At 40.7% G+C, this 26,564-nt stretch overlaps 1 protein-coding gene across 6 annotated transcripts in view; it reads left to right on the forward strand.

The window, feature by feature from the left end:
• The window catches only part of ENTPD1 (ectonucleoside triphosphate diphosphohydrolase 1), a 62,265-nt gene that overhangs the window by 11,564 nt on the left and 24,137 nt on the right, over window positions 1-26,564 (forward strand). Inside the window, exons 1-2 of one of the 6 annotated variants that reach the window (XM_072931153.1) lie at window positions 4,049-4,199; window positions 12,855-12,992. Coding sequence is in view for 2 of the 6 variants with exons in the window: in XM_030276178.4 (XP_030132038.4) it covers window positions 19,641-19,656 (16 nt within the window). In the remaining 4 variants the exon portion in view is untranslated. Of the gene's footprint in view, window positions 1-4,048; window positions 4,200-4,392; window positions 4,541-12,576; window positions 12,749-12,854; window positions 12,993-19,484; window positions 19,657-26,564 lie in introns of those variants that run through there. The other 5 variants (XM_072931154.1, XM_030276183.4, XM_072931155.1 and 2 more) reach the window with 5 other exon arrangements.

The raw sequence follows: 26,564 nt of genomic DNA on the forward strand, positions 1-26,564 counted from the left end.
CAGAGTTCATGAATATCATGGTTATCTTTTCATCATCAACTCTGTGATATTTTAATTCTTCTGTATATCAGAGTTTTGTTTCCTAAGCCCTACCTGGTGTGCGATGTGAGCAAGACTAAAATAATAAAACTAGGCTTTGATAGAAAAGATGATCTTTCCAGCCCAAATAGAGTCATGTTGTGCTGGGGATGTGTACCACATGGCTACATCTGTTTATGGGTTAGTTTGTTCTGCTATTCTCTATATCAATATATTACATGACACTAGAGAGCTAAAGTTTAGAGATGTTGTAAAACAAATAAATCTATTTTGTTTGTAAAAGCAAATAATTTATTTTGTTTCTTCCTTGAATTTTAAATACTGCATTCTTTACACAAGAGGGTTTCTGCTATTAGGATACTCTTAACCATTTTCAAAACTTACTGAAGAAATTAAAAAAAAAAAAAATCTGTTTCTGTAGCTGGCTATGTACTGCCCCACAATCTGACTCCTACTTGTACTGAATGTGGGCTTCACAGTAGTAGCAGTGATATTTGTTAAAGCTTACCAGCTACTTACATTTTTTTTTTTTTAATGGCCAGTATTTATTTTACATTTTAAATTTAGATGCAAGCATGGAGAAAGTATTTCTAATAGGCACTTGCCAGACTTTCACTTACTGTAAAATTATACAAGGAGAATAATAGCAAGGGATATCAGTCTCTTACATACCACTTAAAATAAGATGTCTTAAATTTAACCAATTAAAATGTAATATCCACTTCTGCCTTATAACTATATTGTGTATAAACATCATTATGTAGGAATATTAACCCATTAGTATTTACACCATAAGCTGGTGAAGTTAAAATTTCTACAAGCTCATTCTAAGTACATGATGATAACGTTAATTTCTGATTGAAAATACGTCTTTTAAGCCTGCTATATTTGGAGGAAATATTTACAGAAAAAAAGAATTTTTGCTCTGCATACTATGCACTCACTACAAGCTAAGCAGATTTTTCTGGGAGTATTACAGTGGGGAAATTGGAAGTATCGGGTGAAATTAGTGGTGTGCATTTTCTAGTGACTGCATCAGCAGTTCTTTGGAGGACACAAGAAATCAACTCAGCATTAAATGCCTCCTGTAGTTTGCAGTAAGCAGGAGTGTTGGAATCTGTGGTATTGATGATTCCAAGATTGTAGAAGGTCTCTGTCTTTCAGCCCTGCTGCCAAAGAAGAAGCCATAATTCATCTGTGCTGATTTCAAGGTTGTTTATTCTGTTTATCTCTAACATGTTCTGCTGCCCTGCCGCAGCTCTGTCCTGCAGGGCAGCGTGTGGGGCTCTGCCCTCACTGGGATGTTACAAACATTATATACCAAAACTACGTGTGCTATATTTACAATAATGTACGTTGGACAGTGTGTCCCCAGCCTAAACCAACAGAAAAATGCCAACACTACAGTGAAACATAGAGGGCATGAAGAAGGAGAAAAAGGACAAGACACACCCAATTTCCTCCATCTTGTCCCCTTTGGACCCCTTATCTAGAATCTTAAAATTTTACTTTTGCACCCGTGCCACACTTAATTATTACTTATATCAAACACTCAGAGCTTGTAATTCATCCTGTAAGATTGAAAACTCTTTTCCATGGACAGAGATCAGAGACAGTGTCTCTCAGGTTCCTGACCTCCTGTCAGGGTCCCAGGCCTTCAGGGCAGCTAGAGGGATGCCCTGAACTCCCACACAGGAGGACAGGAGAACATAGACCAGGCACAGTTGGGGGAACACAGCAGTGGCAAAAATCTCAGATTCCTATAAAGAAATGGTATCCTGATGTTCTGGCCCACCTCAGCTGACTCTTGTGTAATGGGTGCAGGTCCTGTGTCTCAATGCCTGTGATTTTTGACTGTGGAATTGCAGATTACAGAGGTAATGGTCAAGAAAATGAAATAAATACAGAATACTGAACTAGGTTTCCAGGCCTCAGCCTGAATAGCCATGGCCTAAAAACTTCAAAAGAAGCCAAGAAAGAAATCATATATTAACATACCTGTCATGTGGGTCATGAAAAAGATTTTTTCATGTTCCTATTGAAGTCAGAAGTAAAATTCTACTCTGTGCAAGAACAGACCTCAATTTATAGAAAAACTGTTATCTACATTATTCCAGGAGCTAAAAAGTTTTAAATTGCAAAAAGACCATGTGATAAGTGAGTGGTAATGCTCAAATTTTTCAATTCCCTCAGGAGTGCATTGGGAGTTGCTTGAATTTAAAAGATATAATATAATCTTTCTGATCTATTAAATTAGAAGAAAAAAAAATCTGAGAAAGAGAATGCCAAAGGCAGTTAAAGAAATTAGAGATATATATATGACATGGAAATCTCCTAGCAAATGTTAATGCAAGTCAACATCAACAGTGTTCTTAAATGCCACATTGATTCAAAATTACAAAGTAATTGATGAAATGAGAATTAATTATCTTCAATGTCTCTTTTAATGAACTCAGCAAAGAGTTTTGTTCAAATGGTCCTTGGGATGTGAAGTTCTGAGGCTCAGAGCCTCATAAACCAACTGGTTTTTAAAATGTGTGTGTATGTTTAGAGTAATCCAAATACTAGTTCTCCTTATTTTGTTTTTGCTGTTCATATTGTATTGATGCTGCCCTGCATTCTTCTCTTCTGTTCTTTCAATATATTACACTGAAGTCTTGGTATTTAGGTTAGAAATCATCCTTTAATACTCAAAATTATGCAATTATTGATCTGCTGGTCTGATTTGTGTTACTTTATGATCAAACAGAGTAGTAAAGTTGTACATAGTGATTTTACAATTTAATTATCAGGCTAGAGGAATACTATGACCCTGCATTGAAGGAAAAGCCTGGAAATCCAATGTAGTTGGGCAAAATGTTCTACCCTTGCCTCTGGGCTGACAGTAAACAGCTGGAAAATAAGAATTGTGTCTAATATTTTACTTATGAGGAAGAGGATTGTGAGAAATCAGTTCCTTTATTTGGCCCATGGCTGTAACCTCTGGTGTCTAAAAAGATGTCTGGGTTGATGCTTTTTCCTATGACTGAAGTATCATCAGCTATCAACTATTTAAGGGCCAGAGAACATTTGGGATTCTGCCTTTCTTCTGGAGCAAAGGGAGCTCATCCCATCTGGGCAAAAACATATGCTCCCTTTCTTTATGTTTGTTTATGTTTTATGTTTGTTCTTTATGCTCTCTATGTTTGTTTGCTTGAAAATTTGGTTAATTCAATATATTTGAGAATAATTATCAAACCTGAGGCAAATTAAGGAATAGTCCTTGGCCAATTCCTTAAGAAAAATTAGGTGGGAGCAAATATATATCAGCAAACAGATAACTTTATTTCCTTAATCAAGTAGATTGAAAACAAATTCAAAGCTGCAGAAATAGTAATTTCAATTTCAACAGTGAAATAGCAGTTAAGGTCAGCAGTCAGTTCTGTAATAGCAGTATAATTGCACAATATCTAGAATTAAGTGTGGCAACTTTAATAGCAAAAGTGCTGACGTTTTTGAAGAAGCATTAGGTTTATCTCTGAAGTAAAAAAAACTTTCCAAGAATTTTAGTAAAAATGCAAACAAAGAGAAAGTTATCACTTTTTGTACAGCTAGAATTTAAGAGAAGGGTAACTTTTTGCATTTTAAGGAAACAGTTCTGCAACAGATGTTCTATAGTTTAGTTATTAAAATATATATCAACTTCAAAAAATGGGGCAGCTGTGAGCCTAGAAAATTGAAATTTTAAGGAGTTGAATATAGAGCGCTGTCTACTTTCTGTAAATAAAAATGATTTAAACTGGTTCCTCTACTGCCATCACATAAAATAGCAAGCTTTAAGAAAAACACCACTAAGAGTATATTAATATTTTAGGTTTGGAGTACAACACCGGCATGAAATTAGGGGGGGTTGGCTAAGCACAACTCTAGTTTGCTCTGTTCTGCCCGTTTTCTTTCTGGCTGGTTATTACTCACTGAAAGCAAATTAAAATTCCTGCGATCCTTCTCCTTTGGAAGAAGGGCGGTACTTGGTTCCTGCAGAGGGTGGCAGTGTGGTACCATCCTGGGAGCTCCTGTGCTGCTCCGGCAGCCTCCTGGCTTTGGGGGCAAACGAGCATCGTCCTGCCCGCCCCTGCCCGGGCCCTCTGTCCTGACTCACCCATGGGAGGAGGCTGCTCCAGGTGAGCTGCATGCAGCTGCAAAAATAATAATAATAATAATAATAATAATAATAATAATAATAATAATAATAATAATAATAATAATAATAATAATAATAATAATGATAGTAATAAATTAAAGAGGTGGTGGAAAGAAGGGTTTCCTGCTCGGTAGCCCTCGGTGAGCAGATGGAGGTCGGCGTGCTGGAACACGAAACCTGCCCAGGGATGTGACGCCTCCTACAACCAGCCCACCTCTGGTTAAAATGGTTCATTCACCTGCACGAGTGGCACAGGTGACAAGTTACTGAAGCAAAGTTGTTTAATACCTATGGACGGATGTTGAAAATATACAGAGCAAGGTAAAACTTGATTCTTTCCCCACAGTATTGGATGTTGAGGTGACAGTGTGATAGAAGTAATGGCTTGCTTCAGGCAGCAGCTTTATGTAACTACAACTATTTCCTTGTCTTTAGGTATCTCTTATCTAATCAAATCTCTGTATTGCATAAATAACCTTGCTTGTCTGAGTGTTCAGGTAGTTCAGAGTGAGATTTCTATCTTTGTAAACACTATAACACTGGCTTAGTTATGCTGTGCAAGTAGTTAACATGTTGCTAAAACTTAGGTTAATTTTTTTTTTTCATTCTTTCTGCCTGTAATAATGAAAAGATTGCCTAAGCTATGTGGAAAATGAATCCTATAATTTAGATTTTAGTGCCATGTGAAATGAAACTGTTCATTACAGAAACTCCACCACAAAATTAGCTTTATTTCAGAGTAAATTATTTCCATGCTAACATCTCTGTGATGTAATAAAAATTGGTTATTTTCTAATATATCCTTGTGAGACTTCATATGGAATGAAATAGTGCATTTGCACTGGTTTATTTTGAAAATAATTTGAGACAATTATTAATATTGGGAACAGAGAAATTAATATAATTAACATGAGAAGGGAAAATATGACACAGTGAATATTCAGGGCTTTGTACAGGTCACTATCTTCAGTGATTTAATGTAAGTGAAGATTCAAGGGATTTTATAAACCTCACACGGTTTAAACTAATGTAGTGGTGAAATTTTTTTAACACAAATGTCACCTGGCTGGCAAGGTTTAACCTACATCATGTGATGTACTTCAGAGCAGATTATTGGAGTGAGCTAGACTGAAGCAGCAGCAGACCCAGAGTGTTTCCAGAGCATCCACAGTACCAGCTTTAACTCAGAAATGCATATTCAGGGCAAGACTCATGTCCTCCCTGATGTTGCTGTGCTGACCAGCATGGAGGAAAATCTGCTGCTTTGCCATGGCACTTACAGCAAGAGCTCCTCAGAGTGGGGAATATTTACAAGGAGCAGTTGCTTTGGAAGCGGGCCATGGCACAAACTAAGCCAGGCGATGCCTGCACAGACCTCTCCAAGGTTTCTGAGCATTTCCCTGCTTGCCTGGCGGGGTGTGCAACCTGTGGGCAGCCCTCGGCGTGGGAGGGCATCGCAGGTGGAGATGCCAAAGGACGTGGGCCAGACTGCTCTGGGGATGGCAAAGCTCTGCCAAGCCTTTATGGCCACATAAAGCAGTGAGCTGGCACTGCCTGCCTCCCCAGAGCTCCCTGACCGCGAACGAGGCCTGCGTGTGGGGAGGGACACGGCGCTGGCACGCAGGAGCCGCCGGGCGCTGGCCAGCACAGCTCAGCCATGAGGGCACAGCACAGCCACGGCCCTTCTAACTGCCTCTGCCCCACAGCACAGCCCTTCTAACTGCCTCTGCCCCACAGCACAGCCCTTCTAACTGCCTCTGCCCCACAGCACAGCCCTTCTTACTGCCTCTGCCCCACAGCACAGCCCTTCTTACTGCCTCTGCCCCACAGCCCTTCCTCCCGCCTCTGCCCCACAGCACAGCCTTTCCTCCCTCCTCTGCCCCACAGCACAGCCCTTCATACTGCCTCTGCCCCACAGTACAGCCCTTCCTCCCGCCTCTGCCCCAGCTTCTCCCACAAGCCATTGAAATTCTAATGGGACATTGATTTCTGTCCAAGGAACTGCAAAAATGCTGTTCATATATCACAGTGTTCCACTGCACCAAATGGACCAGGCCTTTTCTTGTATTTATTTCTCTTTTCAACAGAGAAAATAAAAATGCACCTCGAATTAGAAGACTAAAAAAAGAGGCAATCAAAAAAACAGCTTAATCCTGGGTTGTTCAGGGTTTTTTTGGTCTTTTTTCATTTGTTTTTGTTGGTGTTTTGGGGTTTTTTTTTTGTTTGGGTTTTTTTTTTTGGGGGGGGGGGGGTTGTTGGGGTTTTTTTCTGGTTTTTGGGTTGTTTTTTTGGGGGGAGTTTTGGGTTTTTTTTGTTGGTTTTTTTTTTTTGGTTGGTTGGTTGGTTTTTTGCTACAGCTAAGAATCCTGATTACAGCAGGGATTTTTCATTTTGCTTTTATTTTATTTTACACTATTTTACACAAATGATGTCTTGATGAATCTCACACTTCTAAGTGCTTGTTTCAGCAGTGATCTGGGCACAGCTGCCTCGTCTCCCCAGTGGCCAAGTGGCAGCACAGCTGATGCATCAGTGCCCTAACATGGTGGCACTCACTGAGGCGGCTGGGCTGCCATTTGTTTTGAGTTTCCTGCTCCAGCCTGAATGACCAGCATTATTTTTTTTCTTGTGCTAAATTTTGGCTGAAGTCCTAATGTGCCCTTGAAGTCAGGTTTTGTTTTGGTTTTTTTTTTGGATCGCAGTCAAAGACACGAAGATCAGGACTCAGGGAACAGTGCCTGAGGGATGGCTTTGACCAGTTGGCTTCAGGATTTGGTGTTGCAAACTTTTGTTCCTTACCTTACCCTTGCCCTTTTTTTTTTGTAGTCATGTAACAGTTTCTCAGAGTGTAAGGTAGACCTATAGATGTCCTTATTAAAAGAGTAATTGAGGGAAAGACTCAAGGAAATGGGTTTATTCCAGAGTAGCTTGGCTGATGGATTCATGAGGATCATGAAGGTACAGAAGATTACCTGGAAAGAAGTAGTGAAATGAGATCAAGAAGGTAAAAGAATAGTGAGCAGAACTGTGTGAGCCTGGAGAGGTAATAATTACTGGTAAGGGCACTTGTCCTTCCTCCTATAAATTAATGGTAAGGTTAAATTGCCTTTATTAAATCAAGCTTAAGGGATGGACTATAAATATCCAACTTCCACTATAAATATGGAAACTACCTGGAAAAACCCTGGTGGAGTTATCATTTATTGGGAGACTTGTACAGATGTATGTTTAAATAAATAATTTCAATGTAACTACTGCATTCCTGTATTTTGCTATTCCTGTACCCCAGAGTGTAAGCTGGATATGGAATCAATCATATGGAACTTTTGGATTCATACCTAAGAGTGGGAAAAAAAAAAAAGAGGAAAAAGTAGGGGGAAAAATCAACAGCTTCAATTGTCTTCAAATAAAGGATTTATTAGCCGTGAGGATATAAACAATATTCTGTCACTTAAATGAGTGCAGTTTTTAAAATGCTCCCAAATATTCTAAAAACTAAAAATTTTAAGTGTCATCTTTTTGCATGTCACAAGTCAAAGTAACTATTATTTTTATTGTAAATCTTACTATATAAGAAATTCAGGCAAATAACATTTTTTAAATGGGTGCATTATGCAGTAGATCTTCAGCTTGTCATAGATGTCCATTTCTGTTACCATTATTATGTTCCAAAAATAAGTATATTAAATATCTGCAGGACATTTGTTAGGTCTCTTATTGGCAGTCATTCAGAGCAGTGATGACAGACTGCTACATAAATTATGCAACCCTAGTGCACAGTATATGCTGTCAAATTTCACATACTCTTATAGACAACATCTGGAAATTATTTAAAGGAATGTTATTGCAGTTTTTTCTAAACTAAAACAAGTCTTTGTGCTTTAAACTCAGTTGAGCAGCATTTCATTCAGAACTTATTAGGCATAAAAGCACACCAACAGTAAGAAATGGAAGAACGAAATCCTCTCCACAGAAAAGAAACAGATTAAAACCTAAGGTGAAAAAGGCTGATGTAAAAATCTGAAAGGAGAAAAGGAGAAACGAGAGACACTTAAAAGAGAGAAATCAATAGATGGGATAAGGGTGCAAAGGAAAGTGAAACATTACAAAATCAAAGAAAAAAATCTTGCTGAGGCAGGAGCTGAAAGATGGGAATGGGAACTATGCAAAAAATATTAACAGCCTGAGGTTGGCAGTGTTTGTGTTTGTACATGCTCCTGTAGCCCACCCAGTCCCCCACCCCCTCCTGAAATTCCAGGAGCTTGAATTTTAAGCAAAAGATTACTCTGGGAAAATGCATTTTCCTATTTCATACTGCTAGGCAGGCCTGTGTCACAGCAGTGGGTAATGCTTTTCCCTGAATTCCAGACTGTTCTTTGAAACAGAATATATAAAAAATAGTAATAATGAAAAGCACAACGAGCAAAAGAGAAGCAGAATAGACCAAGGCTAATCTGCCAGCACTCAGAGGGGAAAAAAAAAAAAAAATTCCCTACCACAAAGAACCCTATTGTTCCCATGTTGAGTATTTAATTTTGCCTGCATTTAAACCAAGCTGTCTTAAATTCTGTTTTCTTACGATGGGAAAATATGTGCCAGTTACTGCAGCAGGCAGTGTTCAGTGGCTCCAGGGAGGAATCGACCTCTGTGATTTCCAGGGCCATTCAATTTTTCTCAGCCTGCTTAAATTGATTTTTGGTAGAGGAAAGTGTGACCTGCCCTTTATGCCTGGGAAATCTCACCACCTGTTCAGCTTGTAAAAATTAGAGTTACATCAGGGAAAGAAGCCTATGAGAAATCAGAGCACTTTGGGAAATGTTGGGTGCAATGACTGTTACCCACATATGTCCTTTTGGTAAATCTTATTAATGAATCTTCAGCAGATACCCTTTCACATAGCCTTTGTCACTATGTTGAAACTCAAATTTTCATTTGTTCTGAGCTAGGAGATTTTTGTGTGCATTCTTCATGTAACTAACAAAAGTCAAGCAATATCACTATGCAGTGCATTTCCCTGGTAGGGTGTCAAGTCAGGGAGAATCTCTTTCAATATTAGAAGAAATTCCCCTTTATTTAGCAGAAATGAAGATGCTATTAATAAAAGCAAGCTGTTATTAACAGATAGTTACTCACACAGTACATTGAATTCAAATACAGTCACATTCACTCACACTTGTTACCCAGTGAGGATATGGAGAGGGTTGGCATGCTGCTGTGTTTGTTCAGGCAATTTGGCGTGTTTCTAACAAATGGAGAGAGGAGCATGGGTGGGACTGTCACTACACAAACATTTTTAACAGGACTAAACAATGTGATTGTTGTTGCCATAGCACTCCTGCACAGCACTTCTGCCTATGGCTGCAGCCTGAGCACTTTTCAGTTATGAGTGGCATACAAAAAACCCACGGCACCCAGAGAAATTACTTCACTTGTCTTCAAGTTTAGGTCACCACTTGAAACTTTTGCTCTCTATATTGCAAATTATTTAAAGCAGTGAATGTTGTCTTGAAAGCAAGTAAAAAACCCTGTTTTTATTGAGCCAAGCTCAGTTTATAAGAATGGTGTGCTTAAAATTCTTGTACATCTTCACGTGTCTGTGTAATTTCTTTGGTTATATGGACTACAAATTTGTGGGGAGAAAATTCTTCCAGAGTAATATAGTTTAAATGTATTGTAGTTTAGACCATAAGAGGATAAAACATCTGAAATCTCCAAAGTGTACTGACCTGGTATATTTTTACACTGTGTTGCTTGGAGAAGTTCCTTGATGCTAAAAATAATAATTTCTAGCACTGTTTTCTATCTCCAAGGTTACTAAATCTTTTAAACCTGAATGTAATTAAGATGATACCTACAAAACATATTTTTAGCCTGTTAGATTTTTCTGTGATGTAATGTTCTAGTAGATGCAGCTGAGTTAGAGGAAGTCTGCTCAATAGGAGAGAGAACAGTAGAACTGAAATCAGTAGTTTCTACAGACAGTTGTTCTTTCTGTGGCTTTTTGCATGGGTACAAAAATTTTACTTAATGACTCACAGGTCTTCAAAGACCAGCATGTACACCCTTAAGAAATTTGAAATATGTACAGGGTGTTTGAAATACGACATTTTCTAATGGATTTGAATCTAGAACTATTCACTGGGTTCACTTTTTTGGTGTTATTTTCTTGCTCCAGTATCTTCTAAGACTGAAAATGAAAAAGTTAATTGAACAGATGTGTCTGTTAGCTCAGATAATTTCAGAGGGCTAAAAACTCTTTTTTTCCTTTTTCTGCATGCTGTATTTTAATGTCTAAGTAAGTAATGGATTGGTGACATGAGCACCTGCTGAAAGCCTGTGATCCACACAACAAAACCGCTCTCCTAAAATCCTGACAGCCATCCTGCAGAGTATTTAAATTAATATCTGCTCACAAATGACAGCCTTTGATTATCCATTCCTCACGGGGCCTTGCTGGGCACAGCAGGGCTGGAGCTCCAAGGGCTGAGTCAGGAACTCCGGCACAGAATCCTTTCCCAAGCCAGGCTGGTCCTGCTGCAGCTCCACCATCCCTCCCCACCTAAATGTCACCCAAGGCTGCATACAAGTTTTTGCTTCTCTAATGCATTTGCTGCCATACAATGAAATCTCTGCTGGAAATATCACCAGGAGAATCTCAGCGGGTGGATAAATCCTTATTCCAAGTGTGGCCAGCACACCTGGGAAAGGGTAGTACCTAATGAGTAGGGTTTTGTCTGCAAATGAGAATGATTTCAGAGCCTGCTAATTTGTAACTGAGAGAGTTAAGGTATCTTATTTCTGATGGGAAAAAAAAAAAAAAAAAAAAAAAAAGGGGAAAAAAAAAAGGAAGCAAACCACTGTGCCAGAATGTGTGTTGTGCAAAATCTTTGGAAATGTGACAGTTTCCTTGGAAAAGAAACTTCTGTGCAGGAATTCCTTAAAAAGACAGTCAAGCATATTTGTCTAGTCTTTCCTGAGTCTTTTCAGTTGGGAATATTTTTTCAGACCTAAATCTTTCCTTTATAGGAAAAGGTATCATAGGTATTCCTGTGAATACCTATTCATATCATTTGGTTCCCTTTGTAACTTTCTTTTTGCCAAAGAATGCTTGGGAGAAATACTGACATAACTCTCACACATACTAAAATAATGCTGAAAAATATTGAAATTTCCTACTGTAGGAAATAGCTTACTAAATGGAGAGTTGAGTTAATAGAATTTATTTTATTGGTGCTGTCAGGTCAGAGGTTTGAAGAGTTAATGATTTAACGACAGAATGAGAGAAACAGGGATATTTAACTTTAAAAAAAATGTTTTCAACTTGAAAAGGCTCAGCCATCTGATGTAGCTGAGAGATGTAGAAAGGCTATTTCTAGAACCAAGATTGTTGGACAAGAATATACTTACACATTTAAGTAGGTGAAGACACTGCTGAGTTTATATGGGGAAAATACTGACAATACAAATGACAGTTTAAACTGGATGCCAAGTTGGAGATGTGTTCAGGGGAAAAGTGGATGAAGGATGCTTCCTGCATGCTGAATGATGAAAGCACACATTTTGGTACACAGAACAGCTCAAGGAGAAAATGTGCTTTGAAAGGATCTGTGTATATTTAGTAAGGAGGCAGATCTGTGAGTACGACACAGTGTTGTAGTTAATAACTTGTAGTCAGTGGTGGAAAAAGGGAAAACCACTAAGGGAAATAGAAGGATTGAAAAGCCATTTATATCATGTAGTTAGTAGGTATGAATTTATGGATCTCAAACCAATCCTCCTTTATAAATACATGCACAAACACTGCATTTCATAAATTTTCTCAATTTAGAATTGAGCATGAAGCTTGACACAACTGGAACTGACTGATCTTAACCATTTCCCCAACATTTTTAAATCAATGCAAATTTTCCCAAAATTTTTAAATCAATGCAAAGACTAAAAAATAAATATTTGCTTGCTTTAAACATGTGGTTTCTTTTTTTTTTCAGCTAGTTCAAAGAGAATTGAAATGGATTGAAGAAGACTATATATAAAGCAAAACTACTAAAACCTGTGGAAGTAATAAATATCAATCACCACTGTACTGGAGATATAGTATTTCCTAAAATTTGGGACTTCTTTGAAGTCTCCTTTCTCAGTCTCTTGAAGTGCAAAATTAAAGAGCAGGAAACCTCTTGGAGACTAAATAAAGATGACCACACTGAAATGCATGTAAAAGAAGTCATGTAAAATATACATAAACCCACAGGGAGAAAAATCTGGCAGTGAGAATCCAAAAGCAAGTGTGAAAATATCCCAGAGCTCTCGTCTCTATAGATAGTTCTCCATGGTGCTCATGGACTTGCGTAAGCTCGGCACAGGCACATGGTGAAGTGAGGTGGGATGTAGAGAGGGCAGCAGGTTTTCACAGTTGTGGAGATTTCGATAAAGGGTGGTAAATAACCAATTTCATTATCTTCCAAAACAAAGTTTGCATCTGAGTTTCTTAAGAGGGAGAACATTTTACGCTTCTAGAACACAGGAAAGCAGGTGGGTGATTTATCATGGGTTTATTTATGGCTGTGGTTAACAAATAAATGCAAATCAGAGATGACTAGAGTTTTAAAGATCTTTCCCTTTTTGCCACTGTCTTCAGATTGTCCTTCTGGGTGGACACAGTCAAATTCTCTTCTGCTATTAATTGAGTGACACCTGATGGACAATGCATCACCATGCTGCTGCTTGTTTCCTCTGTGGATGCTCACTTAATAAAGACCGAATCACTTAACAGAGGGTGAGTGGGTAGTCAAGCTGAATTCCGACATTTGAAAAGCATTTATTTTAAAGTTATTCTTTTTCATTTTACGTATGTTTTCCACGTGATGTCTACTTTTATTCTTCTGAAGAAATACTAAGATTGAATGACAATCTGGTCTAAATATGTGCAGTTCATTTTTTTTGGAAATATCTGCTTTGAGATGGTTTGTATATATATTTTTGCCTTAGCTACCAAGGTGCTGCATGATAAATTCAGATTGGTCATAAAAACACTGAGATAAGCTGGTAATAAAATGGTCTCCTTTATTCAGTCTTAAGGCAGCAGTTATTCAAGGCCCGTTTGCATGCTACTAATTCACATTTTCTTATTTTCTGTCTTTAATTTACCAAGTTTGGGAGGTACCCTGCATGTTAAATGGGGCAACTGGCACTCACTATCTTCCCTTATCAATTCAGGATGTAGTTATCACTTATTGTTCTGACACTCCCTATTTTTTTTTTTTTCTTGTTATATCCTCTTAGAGCTTTGAGAATATTTTTTTGTGTTTTCCTTCCCTTTTTCTTTCTTCTACTGGAGTACCTTTTCATAAAACTCAACTATTTCTTTTTATAGAGCTCCTTTCTCTTCTAGATATTGTGACCCCATAATATTGAACCTCAGATTTAAGATGTTATTAGTTGCCCTGGGCTTCCTACCCTGGGAACACTGGAATGTTGGAAATTTTCACTTCAGTGAGCCATTATTAGGGATTGTCTGCTGTTCCTGACATATAAAATAGTAACAAGATACAAAGATATACAAATTGTAAGAATAAAAGATAAAAATACTTGAAAATACCACTAGCACTTGTGCATCTACTAAAAACCTATAATAATAGCTATTCCTAGCTCTGCCATTACTTGGAAGGAAAAGCAAGAGCTTTGTTGCCAGCAGGGAAGTACCCATTTCCTGGATAAATACAATGACTAACAAATCTGACTTGTGGGGCTGGGTGTTGCTTATGACTGGGACTGTGACAGTTTGTTAAAATTACCAAGCAAAATGAATACTCTGTAAATTTGGTTTATTGTATTTAGAGTGACGTGGGTAAAGTACCAAGTATATGAAATAACCTGAACAGAAAGAGCAACTGGTGTTTTGTTAACTAGATAATGAGCAATAAGATGTTCCTTTTCAGGACATACTTTTTTTTTTTACACTAAGTTGTAGAGCATAAAAAGACTAATTGTTTTTACTTTTAGTATGTTAACGTGTGTTTGTAAGGTAAAATAAATTTAGTAATATAATCTTTAATGATATTATGAGACTTGTATTGAAAGTATATTGAACCTATAGAATAAGACACTGCAAGCATGTGAAAGAGTTTCACCTTAATTATTAGATAATTTGCTAATTAGAAATTAGATAGAAATTAGAAAATCTGCTAATGAATAGGCAAACTAGGTGGGCAGTTTAAGGTGTTAGAGAGTGGGACTTTGGTACGGCTCCTTTCAAATCATGTGTCAGTGCCATGAGACTGACATAGGAGTTGTCTACATGTTTTGATGAAGTTTTGTGAGTTTTTAACAATAAGAGTGTTAACGTATTTCATTTATTGTGTAAATATACACATTTTCTTCACTAGAAAAACAAACCTAGCAGAATAACTAGAGAATTGATTCACCTCTACAAAGGCACAGGAACCTTTTTTGCCAGTTTCAATGAACATCATTAATTCTATGTTATCAGTTTTGTAGAAATCATACAAACACAGTTGAACAGTTGCTCTACAGATGTCATCTGAGCACTACTATCCCTGTATCACAAAAATGATAAACAGAGACAGGCAAATCTCCATACAGGGATCAAACTCACAACCTTGGTGATTTCAGTACTATCCTCTAACCAGCAGAGCCAATCTCAAGGTGATAAAGGTGCTACCCAGGTTTTGGGTGACAATGCCTGTGAATAGTGGCATAAATACAGCATAGGGACCTTTTCTGAAAGGACAATTACAAATATTTAAACCCAGACAAGGAAGTAAGATGATGGAAAGAAACTTAAATGCTTTTAATAGACAGTGCATTTCATACGTTTAAGGCTAAAGAGCAATACTTGTTTGCAGCAAGATGAAGCTGAACGTCATCTCATCTTTTTACCTAAATACCAAAAGTAGATTATTTTTCTTTTCCGAGAATTATATTCTTAAAAGGTAATGTTTAGTGCACACAGATACTGTATAGCTCATTGCTTGTTTGTCTGTTTCATCAGGAGTCATCCAAGAAGTTTGCTTTACACAAAAGAAGTGTTTGGGGAATCTAAATTAAGCATTTGAACTTCAAGTATTTAGAGGAATCCGGAGATGGGGGGAGGACTTGGCCTACTGTGTTGTGAAAACTGTCAAGTCTGAGGTGATTGCAATGTGGGATGAGTGGGCCAAGGAGCTGGAAGCTGTAAAAAAAAAGAATCTGGCACTAGGGATGGTTTTGGTTATGTGTCTTTTTTTAATGCCTGGCCCCTCTTCTTTGCCTTTATTTCCAGAAGGAAGTTGTCCAATCTGTTGGATTACTGTCCCTTTGCAGAGCATTCTGCTCCTTCTGGTCCCAGCAACTTAACATGCTCACTGCTTTTCTGGAGACCTTCATCTTTTATGGTGTTTCAGAGATGCTGGGGAAGGAGGCCTGTGTACCTTTGCTGTCTGTGCTCCCAGGGCTGATGGCTGCTCAGGGGTGACACGAGCCAGCACACTGGGTCTGAATGCCTGGGAAAGCCCAAGGACTCTTCAGCCTATCCCCTACTCAATGTTTACATTTCTTGAACCTGCCACTCTCCCCGTCACTTAAACATACAGAGTGATAAATTGCAATCTAACTCCTCCGACTCCTAAGCAAACACAGACTTCAACATTGTTGAGCTTGGTGATGGGATGGCCTGTTTTCATTTAAAATATTTCGGATTCTTTCATACCAATTCTTTCTGTAGAAACAAGCTACTTGTGCATCTAATGCGTATAGGTTTGTTTTCATGCTCCCTGACTCTCTTTTCCTATGGATGTTTCTTTCACCCATCCCAAAGATGAGAAGTTCTGGCCCTGGCTTCCAGCTTTATTATTTCAATTTCATCTCCTGTTTTCTGGAAATGCAGAAATGAAATGCAGAAATGTAGCTAGTCCTCAGTCACTCTTGCTCCCCTCCTTAGTCCCAAAATCAGCATAGCTCATCTGCAAAATAGCAAATTCTACAGATCTAGGAAGTTGCATAATTTTAGCCACAAACCAACACACACACACAACTTGTGTAAACCCAGAGCAAAATTACTGTAAATAAGCTCTTAGTATGGCTAGGAAGAATGTGGATATTTAAGATGCATTTTGTTCCTCCAGATTCGCTCAGGTTGCTCAGTTTTGTCCTGGGAGTAGCAAAGTGGCACTCTGGGTTTTTTGCTACTATTCTTACCCCCTGCTCAAGATGTGTGGAAACTACATCCTGAGTTCTCTGGTTTCCTCTTTTTATTTGTGCTTCAAGCTTCCTCCTCAGCTGTCTGGAGCCTTATCTGAGAACAAATGCCGGCCTCTGGCCTCCCTCCGGGGCTGCTCTCTTTTTCCTCATTTTGTTTTCTTATGGAAATGACTGTGACAAAGAATCTGCTGTTACCTTCTGCTGGCTTGTGTATTGCAGGCAGAGATTTGTCCGAAGGCAGGAGGATCAGAGGATCAGCAGACAGAACCAAACTGCTCTAGCAAACGTGGATCTGACCCTCTGTGGAAGGGGAACCCTGCATCTCATGCCACATGAGGCTAAAAGGTCCACTCTTCCCTTTGGGCTGTGACAGAGGATGGGGAAAGCGTTTCTTCACTGTCTCTTACACCTAAACTGAATGGCTGCAGAAGAGTGTGCAATGCCACCACTCCCTGCTCTTGCAGCTGTGGAATAATACTCACAAGTGTATCAGTCCATCAGTTAAAAAAGATCATCCTGCTACAAAACACAGAAATCTGTTCCCTGTGGCTCTGTGAATTACCGGGATATTTTTAGGTGTAGTAGACCTGTTCACAGCAATTCTTCCCCAGGGGGCTTTGGTAACAGCTTCCTCTTGTGTGAAAACACTGCTGTGTGCTTCATGGTCACTGTCTGATCATCTATCATCCTTCCCCATAGAAGTTTCATGTGTCTCAGTTTGAAAGTGAATTTTCCTAAAGCAAAAAAATAAACAAAAATCTGTCACTGGCAGACTGCTATAAAAAAAGCTTATTGTGGTTTGTCAGGTGCATTTAAAGGACTTGAAATACATGGCTCTGGGCATCCTAAGAGGTGTTCAATATGGTGTGAAATCATATCTATTTTGCTCTGAGGGGAGCTTGTACATATCTTCCACTTGTTAAAATTTGACTTCTCAGCTCATAGGTGAGCTCAGCTAACTGAGTTTATTGAATTTCTGCCTGTAGAGAGAGTGAGTCTAACCCAGCATTTGAAAAATCAGTCCTGAATTCCAGCTATTTTTTAAAACTACTGTTCAGTTGAGTTAATTTATTCCATGTATGGCATTTTTGTATATATTTGGTTTATTTCCTGTGATGATATTCTGCCAGCAAGTATCCTTTGGGGAAGTCAGTGTCTAAGCTGGTATTACATAAGGATTCATAATTTTTCCAAGGTTTTGGGGTTTTTAAAAAAAAACAAAAACATGTATTTCTTACTGATAAATCTGTGCAGTCAATACTTATTACAGTGAATAGTTTTAAATTTTCATTTATTAATTAAGCATTGCATCAACTACACTACTATTTTTTTTAAAATACTGATGTTCAAGGTGACCAACAAAATTACTTCTGCCATGCTAAACCATTTCATTATGTTGCTACCTTATCACTTGAAGTAAGATCAGTTCTTTCTTGCACTTCCCAGGCCAATTTTTCTCATTAAGATGACAAACACTCAGTGTCTACCTTCATCTCATGAAACACTCCTCCTTGAGCTTTTAAACCAACAGTGAAAGTAATTCACAGAGAATCTAATCACTAAAACCTAAATTATCACAGAATCACTGTGTTGGAAGAGACATTCAAGATCATTGAGTCCAACCCGCGCTCTAACACCTCAACTAAGCCATGGCACCGAGTGCCACATCCAGTCTTTTTTTAAACACATCCAGGGATGGTGACTTCACCACCTCCCCAGGCAGCCCATTCCAGAACTTTATCACTCATCCCGTGAAAAACTTTTTCCTAATATCCAACCTATATTTCCCTTGATGCAGCTTAAGATTGTGTCCTCTGGTTCTGTCAGTTGCTGCCTGGTGAAAGAGACCAACCACCCACCTTTCAGGAGGCTATAGAGAGTGATAAGGTCACGTATATTGTTTTATTTCATTGATCCTTATTTTCTTATTCCCAGGAAGATTTTAAATGGGAGTGTTGCGTTACCAGCTGGAGTAATACAAGCCAGGTCAATATTTGTTTGTGAAGGAGAAGGAACTGATCATTGTTTGTGATGGCTGAAAGGGATTTGAAACCCCATGTCCAGAAGTCATTCTCCAGGTCCTAGCATAAGGATTCTGCTTTTCCTGTCTGTCCTAGGGGCAAGAACTCTGGAAACTGGTGGTAGGCACAGAGGTGGATGGTGCCTAGCCACAGAGAGAAAGTAGAAGTGGCAGCTCTGAGAGGGGAGCAGGCTCTGGCACAGGCAGGGCAGCTGGCTGCACATTCTGGTGGCCTGTGCTCCAGGTGACTTCTCCCTGTCGGTGGCCAGTAGGGAAGATGCTGAGAAGCTGATGTCCACTTCTCTGAAAAGAAAGTGAAAGAGCCAGGTTGGTTCACAACTTCCTTTGCAGTGGGAGGCTGACAGCTCTGTAGGCAGTAGTGTGGAGGCACTTGTGGCTCCTGGAACAGGACTGAATGTCATAAGCTATGGAGAAAAGTTGCTGAGACCCCTCCAGCACTACCCTGTATTTCTTATTTGTGGTGACTCAGGATTAGAAAGTGATGGAGGGTAGGATACCTTCAGACCTTCCAGGCAAGAAGTCTAAATTTGTCTCTTTCACGAAGTTTCCTGGGAGATGCAGCCAGAGGTGTGAGTCCATTCTATGGGACAGGTAGGTGCAGGAAATTATTTTTCAGCAGTTTTTGCCACTTCATCTCCTTTCATGATTTGGTTGAGGTTTTTTCATGTGGGCTGGGCCTTAGATCCAGAAACAAGGAAGGTCACCTCTTCTCTGGACACTACCTTTTGTGTACCTCACTGGTGTGATGGGTATCTTCTCAGTCTCGTGTGACTTCAGAAAAATCAAAAACCACAGAAAAAACCCTACTCAAACAAAATACTTTCTCTCTGTAGCCACAGTGCCCTTCTGCCCCCGAGCCGGGGATGCAGTCCTGCTGCAGCGCCCCGGTTCCCTCGGGTACCCCGGGCACGCACCGCTGCCCCCGGCCGTGCGGGACCCTCCGGCCCGGTGGAGAAGTCCGAGGCGCTGGTAACGTGGCAGCTCCGAGGCTATCCACGCTCTGAGAAAAACGGGAGGTCAGCCGCAAGTTGCGAGCATTGAGTCATGTAGATTAACTAACCCCTCCCACAGCTAAGGACCACTAAAGCCGTTTCGAGCACCTCTCACTAAGGCAGCTCGGAGCCGGCAGAGGCTGAGAGAGGAAGGAGGGGGGAGCGCGGGAGGAGGGAGCGAGCGCCGGCACTGATGGACGAGCCAAAGGGTAAGGACGGAAGCGAACGGCCGCTCTCCGAAGGCAGCCCTCATCCCCGGCGAGGGGCGCGGGGCTCGGCGGGAGCCCCCAGGGTGGCGGCATCCCGCGGCCGGCGCTCAGGGGAGACTGTGCATATTCATGAGGAGCTCATTCGGGATGTGCCAGTCAGGCGAGAGCTGCGGCTGCGGCATCCCCGAGCGGCGCTCCCTCCCTCCGCGCCCGCGGAGCGCTGCCGGCGGTGGGCGAGGGCTCCGCGGCGGGGGCTCGCCGGGGTGGGCGCAGCCTTGCCGCAGTCCGCCCCCGGCTGACATCATCTTCCAGCCCCTGGACTCCCGGCCGCTCCTGGAGGGACAATGCCGAGTCGTGACCGGGCAGCCCGGGCGGGGGGCCGCGGCCGCTCGGGGGGAGCCGGCGGTGGCCGCGGGCCGGCGGTGCCCGGGCGGTGCAGCGGCGGGAGCGGCGGCTCCGCGCCGGCGGCGGCGGGAGTTTGCCCGCCTCGGTGCCGGGGATCCCCCCCGGGCGGGCAGAGCCGGTCCCGGCTGCAGCCCGCGCTGCCCCCGGGGCTGGCGCCGCGCTCCGAGGGCGAAGGGGGCGGGGAGGGCAGAGCGAAAAGTCGGTGGAAGTGTTGTCTCTTAGGAGACCTCGGTGGGAAACAATAGCTCTGGGGCTGGCAGCAGCGCGGCGCTGGGTGCGAGGAGCTCTCGGTGCATGGGCTCGGAAGGGGAGGATTCCCCACCCGGCAGCCTGGCAGCCCTCTGCCCTTAACTGCGGTCCTGAGGAGCGGGGCAGGGACCCGGCAATAGCTGCAGATGCTTGTTGGACCGTGATTTTTCTACAAGATACATGTCTTGTACTTGGCTTTGCCTTTTATAATCAGCTGACACGGTGCGCGTAGCAGCACTAGTCACAACGTTTGGCAGAAACATTTCCTAGTTTAGTATCAGCTTTTTTCTATCTGGGTGCTTTACCCTCTGTTTACAGCGCCTTCTGCAACACGGTCCGTCTTTCCGCGCTGCTGACAGCACTGCGCTGTGCGGGGCTTTCAAACACAAAGCAGGAACTCGGACAAATACGCAAGAGGCAGTAAACAGGGAAAATATTTGGGCAAATAGCTTCTTGTTCAGTACCAGGTGGAAGTCCCTCATTTATCATTGTTATGACAACGGGGAAACAAAATGTGATTTCTTTTTTCCCCCTAGAATAAACAAAACTGTAAACTGGACCTTTCCAACGTTTTATCTTCATAGAATGTAATAAATGACACTTGAGGGGAAGAAGCATTTTCTCAGTTTGACGTACATCAAAATTTAAAGCAAAGACTGGCAGAAGGAGAAGGTTAGCTCATTAGTTTATGCAGTCATGAGTGAAGCTGGAAATATTTGGAGATAATTTGCCTTTGTTGAGGAGGAAGATAAGAATAGCTTTGAAATGAGCCTTGTAAAAGTTTCATTCCAAAAATGAAATATAATGCTTGAACAGAGATGTCTTTTCTAGTGGATGAGGAATCACAGGGAAGAAACTTGGATAATGAGAACTGATTTAGGAAAAACGACTACGTAAGCCTTCTTTTAGAAGGTGGAATTTTAAAGAGACAGAAGGAAACTAAAGGAAACGTATACTGCTCAAGCCAATTGCAGATGAGGCAATGATGGTTCTATAACAGGCTGACCCGCAGAGTATGCAAGTCTTGCAAGACCCTATAGAAAATTAGTGCAATAAATAGCAAGGAATTGCATTTCATCTGTGTGGGAAAAGAAAACACCACACTCTTTCTGAGAACGCCTCTCACAGTTCCTTTTCCAGAGGCAGCATCAATGGGCTCACCACCCGGCAGTCTGGGACAGATGCTATCCATCAGACAGTAGGAAGGTTCCACCTTGAAATGAGACCCAAATGCACACCAAGGGTATGTCCTTTCATCAGAAAGGAATTATTGAGAAGTGTTTCAGTAAGACACCTGTTTCCTGTGAGCCATGTCCACAGGGACTGTAATAAGTGCCTCTGAGACACTACTCTTCAGTTTTAGGAAGCTTGTTTTTAAACACTGATACCATCAGCTCTGCTTTGAAATTGGCTAAAATGGCCAAAATGTTACATAGCAACAGGTTATATCATTGATCATGGAATACTTTCTTGGCCAGAAAGCATGACAACCTAAAAAATACATGTTACTGGAAGATGCACAGGTGTGCTTCAGTCTGGCAAGAGCATGACACTGATCTCATGTAGACAGCAGTGAAAAGAAATAAACCTTATAAAATTTATCTATTTTAACATGAAAGGTACTCATGTAGTAACTCTGATGTGGAGGTCTCTATATACACAGAAATTAATTAATTGCTGTCTGATGACTGCTCTCTATAGATCATTCCAGCATGTAACAGTAATAAAGCAAAATCTGACAGGGGAAAAAAAGTAAAGGAATGTGAACGGAAAAAAAATCACAAATTTAAAGAAGACATATTGAGCAGCATATCAAAACCAAGAATGAAGATGACTTTGATTTGTTCATTCAAGCAGTAAAGGCAGAAAATAGAAGTTAAAACAAGTAAATGAAAAGGAAATGGAGAATGAGGAAGTAGAGAACATCTGATAGAAAATATAGACTCTTAATTGGAGAAGATTATTTAGAGAAAGTAAAGAGGTCAGGGGAAAATCTAAATGTATCAGGGCCATGCACAATTCAAAGGAGGCATTTTAATATGCCTTAGGAACAAAATCATGCATATTATTATAAATTGCAAGATCATTATTGGAAGTGGGCAGGGCAAGATTTTAATGACAATGCAGGACAAAACCAGAAAAGTATTGGCTAAATACTTTTCCAAAATTGGAGGTGTGGGGGAAGCAATGAATTCTGGTATGAAGGAATATTTCATGGATGTTCATGGAAGTAGTTTGTTTCGTAGATTAATGTTTTGGGGTCAATAAAGTTTAACAACAATTTGAAATGAAACGTGGCTAATACTTACTGAGAAGATCTATATGCAATGCTGTTCGTTTTCAGCAAGCTGGAGCACTATGGATCTCCCTGCCAATTGCAAGAATTCTGTTGTTCACCCAATATCCCAGCAGTATGATGGTGGATATTCTGGAGAGCTACTGCTAATATAGTTTGACATTAGTTTTATATAAATTATTGGATAGATCTCCTCAGTAACCAAGTGTTAATGGCTAGTTTTATTACATTCTTTAGGTTTTGTAGAGAATAAAACTTATCAAAGTAACTTTCAGGATAATATTGTAGAAATGGGTAACATTGTCGAAATGGATAACAGAATGAATGCATGGAAAAGGAAATTACTCATCCCAGACAGAAGCAAACTTATGAATTCATGTGGCCCCCTCAAGTGAGCAGATTGGTCTGCATCCTAGGATGGAGATAGTCCCACTTACAAGAGTCTGCAGCAATAATTTCAAGGAATATATTTCTTTTGGTTTTGGAACTTGGCTGGAGAATGCACTTAAAAGAAGGAGTGGTGGGAAGTATTTCAAGTACTGGTAGATCCTTTAATCTGTCTTTGCTTTCTTGAAGGCTCTTTTGTTTACACAGTAAGTCAGCTGACTTTAAAAAATAGATGTCACACAGCCTGGTGTGATTCTCATTTGGAAAAAAAAAACCAGGGGGCATTTTGTTTCATGCATGTGAACACTCATTGAAGTTCTAGGAAAAAAATAAGTATTCTTAAAATCTGAGTGGCTGTTGAATAAATCTGGGCTGTAAGTTAAGGGACTTCCAAAGCCTGACTCTCCGGATAGTTATGAACCACTACAGAAAAGAGGAACTGGAAGAACTGAATTCCCTGGCTGGTATCTGACAGCCATGGTCTGGATTATAAGTGCAGGACTGGGAAGGAACTGGTCCTTTATTTTGCAACTAATTATTTGCACTTGTTTTATTTTCCAGAGGGGAAAAAAAAATGTGGTTGAAAAGGGTAAATATGAATACCTTCCATGTTTAAACTTCTTTACAATAGATACACTTCCAATGTTGTTCTGATTGCAAAAGTCTCCCTATGACTCTCTTGCAAAGAATGAACTAATGGCTTAAGACCTGGGTAACAATAGACCTCAAAATAGTTACCAAAGGAAATAATCATGAAACAGCTGCATTTTCAGAGGTATTCTACAAGAGGCCTGATGGCATTAGACATTTCCAATAATGATCTAAAAAGAATAAAATCATTGCTGATTTGCAGATGGAGTTTGTCAATGCTAGGAGGACCAGTACAAATACCAATTAAGTCAGAGGAAAAAGTCTAAAGAAGCCAAGAGTGGTTGGAAAGATGAAGAGCAAATAAAAGGCTTTAATCCAAGCTTGTAAAAGCACAGCTAATGTGACTTTGTGGGGAAAATTGGACATTCAAACACTGAATAGACCAGAAAGATTTCCAGACAATGTTGTTCAGAAAAAAATATGTAGAGGTGTGTGCATGTATAAGTATGCCTATAAATATATGTATGTCTGGGACAGCCATAACTCAGAGGTTTTGAGTTCTTTACTACCATGGAGGGACAAGGTTGTCCTCTAGTCAATCTTATTGTGACCACTGCAATCTGTTTGCCCCTTGACTTGTAATTACCAGAAATATATAGAATATCCTTGAGGAGTTTCTAAGGAGAAAGAATAAATTTAAGAGGCTGAACACCTGAAAAGCAAAGGGTTATAGAAGCTATAATAGTTTATAATCTTTTTAGTTTTACCTAAATTGCAAAACTGGCATAATGTGGTGCAAAAGTATCATGCTTAGTTACATTCTTTCTTTTCCTAAGACATCTTTCCACCTGTGGGTTTGAGAGCAGCTAGGAAATGAAACTTTTGGGTTAATACTCTCGGGGTAGGTATTTTATACCTTCTTACTAGCCCAACGCCCAATAACAGTGTTCCACAGAGCTGGATGTGGTTGGAAGTGTGTTGAGACAGGAGCTGAGTTCTCAGCTTAGAAATCATCTGTTCAAGGTGGTTAAGATTTGGTTAGAGATGAAAGTGTTTGGGCTGAATATGGGATGAAGCAGGTAATACTGAAATTATTTTGGAGACCCACCTCATAAGGGATTAGTATTGCTTGAGACTGATCAAATTTAAATTGTAAAATTTTAGATCATGTTCACAAGAGAAGCACCTCAGCTGGTTTTCTGAAAGCCAAGTTAGATGGGGACTACTTATAAAACTCTGTTATTATTATTTTGTCATGTAGGTGTGATAACTGGCTTTAGGTTTCAACTCATTGGAAACCTCACTTTCCTGAGCAAAGCTGAAGGTTTATGGCAGGCATTTCCATCAGAGTCTCTTAGTCACAGAGCTGTTGCCAGAATGCTCACACAGAGAACAGCAGAGCCTAAGAGTGCACTTCCACTTTATGTCATTTCATATAAGTCTTTCTGCTGAAAGAAAAGGCACCTGTCCTTATCTCTAACCTTGTTCTTTTCATTCTGTAATAACTTTCAGCTTGTCTAACTTGAAAGTCAACACTGGCCCAAGTGAGAGAACAGAAGGAGGGTAAGGGTAAAAGTCACTTTCATGAAAGTTATTGGGAGGTGCAGGAGGAAAATCTTCACTGCAACACAGAGAGAGACATGAAACAAGCCCTGTGCTCTGAAACACTGCATCAGCAGTACAAATTAAGGAATGAGTTAAGGGGGAAAGTGTGAGAGACCAGATGGAAGAGAACAAAGTCAGATAAATGCACACTGAACAAATTCATCTGTTCACACCATCTCATGCATTCGCTGCCCATACATGTGGAAAATGCTGCAAAGATCTGTTTCCCATCCTGCTCTTTGGGCTCCTTGTCCCTCTGTCCCCAGTGCTGCACGGGCTGTTCACACTCAAGGGTGATGCAGGCAGTGTAATGGTCAGTGCTGGCACTGTCCTGTTGGTGCTTAGCTGTCACCAGCAGTGCCACAACGCTGCCTGTTGTGGTTCTTGTCTGAAACCTTTGGGGCCCATTTTTGTCTATTCCAGCTTGGGAAGAACTTTCAGTGAGGATCTGCAGAGCCGCTTCACTGTCTTCCTTCACATTGCCTCTCAAATTCCCTTTGTGCTGTTAACACAGGGATTAAGTTTCTAGTATGAGGAGACATGCATCCTTCAGTCTGACCTATGCTGTTCTATGCTCCCTTGACCTTCACCCAGCTGAATACTACATCTCTTCTGAATAAAAAGTAATCCTTGCAGGGTTACTGACTGATTTACAGGCTGGGACTTACACCTTTAAGCAAAAGGTTTTATGTTGCTTAAGTTGAAGACTCTTAGCTTGATTTTTATTCTCCCCTTTGATTTGTATTCTCCTGAGAATCTTGGCCCTGATCACTAATCATGGTAAATGCCAGAGCGTTCTTGATAGAGAGGATGCAAAAAAAATGGACCTGTTTTTACAAAGGAATGAGATTCAGTTTGTTTTCCTATTAACCTCTCAGCCAATGCTCAAACCATCCCTGGCCTTTGAGCTCTGCGTGCTGAGTGGAAAAGGTGAGTCAGCAGCTCAGACTCAGAAACCACTTCAGCCCCTCAGCTGGTTCACAGCACTGTCACAATCTGCTGTAGGGCTCCCGAGACACAGGAGAGACAGCAGAGGCTGGTTCAGCTGCTGTGGTTTCTAATGTTCACCAGAAGTCCCTCTGCAGCTGGGGGCAGGGGAGGCAGCAGCATCTCCACCTTCCTCCCTGGGCTTAGCAAGAAGGAGCAGACTCCTCCAAAAGTGAGGGATGGAGGGAATTTGGAGTCCCTTCAGTACAGCTAATGGATGGAAACATCCAGAGTGCATGGCAGAGCCCAGGGAGCAGGCATGCAGTGGGAGGAAAGGTGGAGCTGCTTTGTGGAGGGTGGGTTTGGTGGTGGGGACAGGTAATGGAATGGGATTTGTTCATCTGCTGGAAACTGTCCCTCCCTGCTCTTTGCCAGAATGGGAGTGGGC

Source organism: Taeniopygia guttata, chromosome 6 (genome assembly GCF_048771995.1).
Source record: "Taeniopygia guttata chromosome 6, bTaeGut7.mat, whole genome shotgun sequence".
NCBI lineage: Eukaryota > Metazoa > Chordata > Aves > Passeriformes > Estrildidae > Taeniopygia > Taeniopygia guttata.